Source organism: Etheostoma cragini, chromosome 9, assembly GCF_013103735.1.
Source record: "Etheostoma cragini isolate CJK2018 chromosome 9, CSU_Ecrag_1.0, whole genome shotgun sequence".
In the NCBI taxonomy this organism is placed as follows: Eukaryota; Metazoa; Chordata; class Actinopteri; order Perciformes; family Percidae; genus Etheostoma; species Etheostoma cragini.
This window is the reverse complement of record NC_048415.1, coordinates 692,596-697,649: the sequence shown is the minus strand read 5'-3', so window position 1 is coordinate 697,649 and position 5,054 is coordinate 692,596. Positions and strand designations below refer to the sequence as shown.

At 45.7% G+C, this 5,054-nt stretch overlaps 1 protein-coding gene and 1 long non-coding RNA gene across 2 annotated transcripts in view; one reads left to right on the top strand and one right to left on the bottom strand.

Annotated features, from left to right (window-relative positions):
- The first annotated feature begins 412 nt into the window (after positions 1-412).
- On the top strand, positions 413-3,223 carry LOC117949944. Its single transcript, XR_004657771.1, has 3 exons — positions 413-426; positions 1,313-1,319; positions 3,148-3,223. It is a non-coding gene; the product is annotated as an uncharacterized LOC117949944 (long non-coding RNA).
- A 474-nt stretch (positions 3,224-3,697) lies between these two features.
- mettl11b (methyltransferase like 11B) overlaps positions 3,698-5,054 on the bottom strand; it is a 9,589-nt gene continuing 8,232 nt past the window's right edge. The window contains exons 3-4 of the mRNA XM_034880524.1: positions 4,543-4,795; positions 3,698-3,970 (exon numbers count right to left, since the gene is read on the bottom strand). Of these exons, the coding sequence (XP_034736415.1) occupies positions 3,714-3,970; positions 4,543-4,795 (510 nt within the window). The 3' untranslated portion in view covers positions 3,698-3,713. The remainder of the gene's footprint in view (positions 3,971-4,542; positions 4,796-5,054) is intronic.

Here is a 5,054-nt window from a genome sequence, read left to right as displayed (position 1 = left end):
GGGGGGGGGGGGAGTTATCCGTGCATCTTTAAGACTAAAGAGGCTGTGTCAGCAGCCCCTACAGGCTGCAGGGTTCATCACACCCCCCAATAAGAGTGGACAGTACTGGACAATTTGGGTACTTTGCTCAGAGGGTGGCACAACGGGAAAGGACACACTGTAAAAAATGAGTCACACTGTAAAAAAACATCTCACTATCTGCTGGCTGCCTGTCTCAACAGGAAAGGCCACACTGTAAAAAATTAACGTGACATTTACAGTAACTTACTGTAACAATTGGCAGCAAGTTACTGTGAATTCTTTTAACAGTGAATGTACCATATTTCCATTTACAGTTTTTTATGTATGCGTTGTAAAATGCAACACAATTAAACATAACGTAAAATTAAAAACGTAAAAACCCAGTAGTTGACTTTACTATTTACAGTACTATAGTGGCTTTATTGTGATTTTATTTTTTATAATCTTTTTTTACAGTAATGCCTCGCGGTCAGGTTTCGTCTCGGCGCGAATCTTTGGTCTGAACCGGACCGAAAACGATAAAAAGTAATTGAATTTAAAATTTTGGCCCAGAAAAAATTAATTTTGCATGGTCGACAGAAGGACAACACGAGGGTTAACTACTACTAATCGCTTTGGGCCTTAAAAAACCTAATTTTTCTTTAAAAAAGAAACAGAATTGAAATTTGGGTCCAAAAAAACAAAAGTTTGCACAGTTGACAGAAGGACAACACGCCGGTTAACTGCTAATAATTGCATATGTATATCGGCCTTCAAAAACCAGCGGTCAGTCCCTGATGTTCCTGCAGTTAGAGCTGTGGCTTTGAGTTGAACTGGTCCTATCGGGGGTTTTGCATGTTGAGGCGATCCCACATCGCTGCGTCCCTCTGTGGTCTCTGTCTTCCTGCTGTCTCCGCGAGCTGTCTGACAGATACTCCGTCTGGACCCGGGCCAGAGCTCTGCTCCGCGGACGTGACGGGACAAATTAGTGTAACTCGGGCTAATGTATTCAAACTGCTGCCGAGCGGCTGCGGAGCACATTGAACAGTATTAGAAACGATAGCTTTGACTGTCAGCGACGCTAACCACTCCTGAAAAGGTGACAGCACATTTGGCTGCTATTTGCTGCGGGAGAGAGGAGGAGGAGGAGAAGAAAAAAACTACAAGTTTAACTTTGGGGCCATTTTGATCTTTAATTCATACGGGATGTGGAAAATGTCTTGGGGTCCATTCACGTCTCAAAAGAGTCATTCTGACGAGAGAAACACGCCGCGGAGATCGTGTCACGCCATCGCGCCTTCGACACTTTAAGGATTTTTGTGCTTTTCTCAGTGCCGGTCGACTCTCTGACAAACTATCCTTTCATGAAAGAAAAGCTCAGGGAGGAAGAACGCGGCGGCGCTGCCCGAACGCCGAGCCCTCACGCACGCAATCGCCGAATATCCGAGGCGACTCCTGGATGTGTTTTATGCAGACGACATGTGACAGGCCTGAAATGAAGCCAGGGCAGATATGAAAGCCGGCACTGTCTGTCAAAACCAGGAAATAATCAGCCCCCCCCCCCCCCCCCCCCCCCCCCCCCCCCCCCCCCCCATCCGTGCTGCCTTCAGGGGCCCAGCTGAAAGTCATTAAACCCCAAAACAATGTGCTGCTTCTACTGTTAGTCTGAAGAAAATAATAACAGTAATAATACCGAGGAGAATTACCATAACCATCAGAGAGGATCTCAATTATCTGGTGTGTTCTCAGCCCGCTCGGGGTGACGGTTGGGGGTGTGGACGACCCCTGCTGCACTCAATATTTTGGGAAAATTGGTCAGCATTTATGTTCCAGCCTTAGTTATAATAACCAATCTCCAATCATGTTTGAGATGGTTTCGGAGCATGAGAGGAAGAACATTATACATGAAAAAATAACACATTCAAAAGTGTTCAAACCACATCCATATGCTTTTATGAGATTTTATTTTTTGCAAAACACTGCAGGTAATTCTGAATTTCAGCACACATGCAGTCTTGACGCTGTGGTGGAAAGTGGAATTTAAGCAAGTAAAGCAACTTGTTGTCTAAAGGTAAGCACTACAAAAAGAGAAAGAAAGAAATATAAAAAGTACATGTCTATAATAATGTGCAATATTACAAGCAACAGTATAAAACCTACTTAGATAAAAACGTTATTTCTCCTGCAACATAAATGACCCTTCACCCTCCACCTGCAACTTTCATGCATTTCTTTAACATCTCCAGCAGTCAGATCCACTGTGTTCATTCAGAAGGAATCACTTCACATGGGGGGGGGGGGGCACTTTTAATGACACTTTAAACATGTTAAGAGGCAAAAAACACGTTTAAAACACACAAACACATTACTCTAATTACAAAAATCCAGCTGCACGGTAGTAGAAATCTTTAACAGCTGGAAAAAAGAAATTTGGTGCGTAAAATGAGCGTTTACCCTAAATGTTGTGATGTTACCGTCTGATGAAGCATCCTCGTTAGGTACTATGTAGGACTATGTGTTGCTCTTCAATCTGAGGCCTGAAACCGGCCTCAAGTCACGTTAGCGAGGCTACAGACAATCAGCCTCCAGGTCCTGCCTTCCTACCTTCAACCTGAGATGATTTTTTAACATTTGTTGACTGCAGTTAAGCTGCTCGGCCTAACTTGCATCATTAGATCGGATCACAGCGTGAGCAGAATCAAGATGACAAGAACTTTATGTATTGATACCAAGTGTAAAAGCAAAGGCCTGTGATCAGATGTCCACATAAAGTATCCAGGTACAGATCACATATATATAAAACAATAGGTTTTTCAAAAGAAATCTATCATGACTAGAGAGGCAAAGTCACTCCTCTTGGGATCTTATGTCGGAAAGATTATGAACGGGGGGGGGACTTAAGCTTTTTTTGCATCCCATTTGCTCATTTCGTAAGTGAAGAAAGTCTCAGTTTGTCGTGGTAGCACTCAGTTTGGTTTGAAACCGCTCAGTCGACTACATCGCTCATCTGGCACAACATACGCCGCCTGGCTCGCATGCTAGCTAGCTTAGCTTCTGTTTCCCAACACATGTTGCAAACAACAAAGTAGAGTAGTAACACACAGACGTCTGAGCTTCAGCTTCACTTAGAGACTTCGGGGTGAGCAGTCAGTCTAATACTTCAACAGTTTTAGGACAAACCGAGACTTTCTTCACTTGCTAAGTTCTCTTTTAAACTGATAAACATTATTTGTCCCATGGTGGTCCACCGGGAGGAGAGGGACTTTCTATGGCTGGTGATTTGTTGGACTTGTGCAGCAACATGTTGGATTTCTCACTCCGAGGAGAAACCATCTGAATCCCTGTGCTATTCCAGAGACCCTTTGGTTGAGGAACAAGCTTCGCCCAGAGTTACACTGGCAATAAATTACAGTCCAGCTCTGTGGACGTGCAGAGTGCTTCTGTAGAAGGTAACGCTTTAACTCATTTCTGTGCTGAGAAGAAAACAAGGATAAAAGCTCCCCGGGTGCCGTCACGTCGTCCACATGGCCGTTTTAAGGATTTATCTCCTGATGACATTGGGAACTTGCAGTGTTGTTGCAGTTTTCCGAGACTTGATCACAAATCTAGACTTAAACAGAAGACGGATTACACGTGGATTCCGCTTTAAGGTTGGATTTTTCCTCCAAATAGAGCAGCAACCATCTTGTATTTTAGGACGGTGGATGTCACTTCTATTTCATGGCAATCATCCAGACGGGCATGATGACCTCTGGGAAGCCTTCCTGCTTCTCCACCGCCAGGACCTCCAGGCCCGCCTTGGCGATGATGCACTTCATGATGTCCAGGTGGCGGCTGATGCTGCTGTCGATGGGGTCCAGCTTGCAGCCCTGCCGCGCCATGTTGTCCTTCATGATGATCACGCCGTTGGGACGCAGACTCTTCTTACAGCGCATCAGGAAGTTCATCAGGTCCTTGTCGGTTAGGTGGCCTGAAGAGTAAGACAGATAAGGAACGAGGATTGAAGAAAAAACAATCGCAACTGGGATACCTGTCTCTGCAGCAGCAAGTCCTACCAACCATACAATGATATCCGTCGATTGTTGCTACCCTCTGATTCCTGTTTCTACAGAGGCTTCTGTGCTTTGCTGCCCGGGGGATGTGGGGTGAGCCCTTGGGCCCCTTTGCGTGTTTGAATTGGGATTTAAACCCCCCGCCCCCTATGCCACCTTGTATCATCTTCCCTTACGGGACCCCCTCGCATCCCTCGGGTCCCTAATCCCGAGTCAGGAATACATGTTTATCACAGAAACTAAGGTAAGGCCGTTGATTTTCAGCTAGAAAAAATGTAACTTCTTCTTCTTGTTAAAATTTGAAATGGATCAATTTGACCCAAATACCATAAATATTCTGTCTCAGATTTTTCCCTCCCGTCAGTAAATTGGCAATCAACGCTAGTGTCACCGGAAGAAGAAGCAGCTTAGCATCCCTTGGAGCTATGTTCAAAGCCCGTTCAAAGGTCCAATGAGCAGGACTATGACCTGAGATCCTTCTCATACTTACACGCCACCCACTGCATCCAGACGACGTCGTACTTGTGTTTGGGGGGCGTGAACTCCTGCAGGTTGTAGCAGTAATACGTCTCGATGCGGTCGGCGTCGTCGCCGAGGTACTCCTCGTGTGCGTGCAGCAGGAAGTGCTCCATCATGTCGGCCAACTCCATCTTCTCAAACACAGGAAGGAGGACGCCTTTGGACACGCGGCCGATCCCGGAGCCACAGTCCAGGGCGCAGTGGGTGCCCGCCTTACCAGGACCCTGTGGAAGTATTGGGGTGGGGGGGGTTACTTTATTTACTTTGGTCTTCACTAAGAAGACACAGTGAAAATACTCTGTTACAAGTTAAACTCCTGCATTGAAAATGTTAAAGGAGCCCTGCCACATGTATCTCATCTCTTTGTGGTAATGTGCTATTCTAGCGTGATATGGAAAGCCAGAGAGAGAGACAGAGAGACAGACAGAGAGACAGACAGACAGAGAGACAGAGAGACAGACAGAGAGACAGACAGAGAGACAG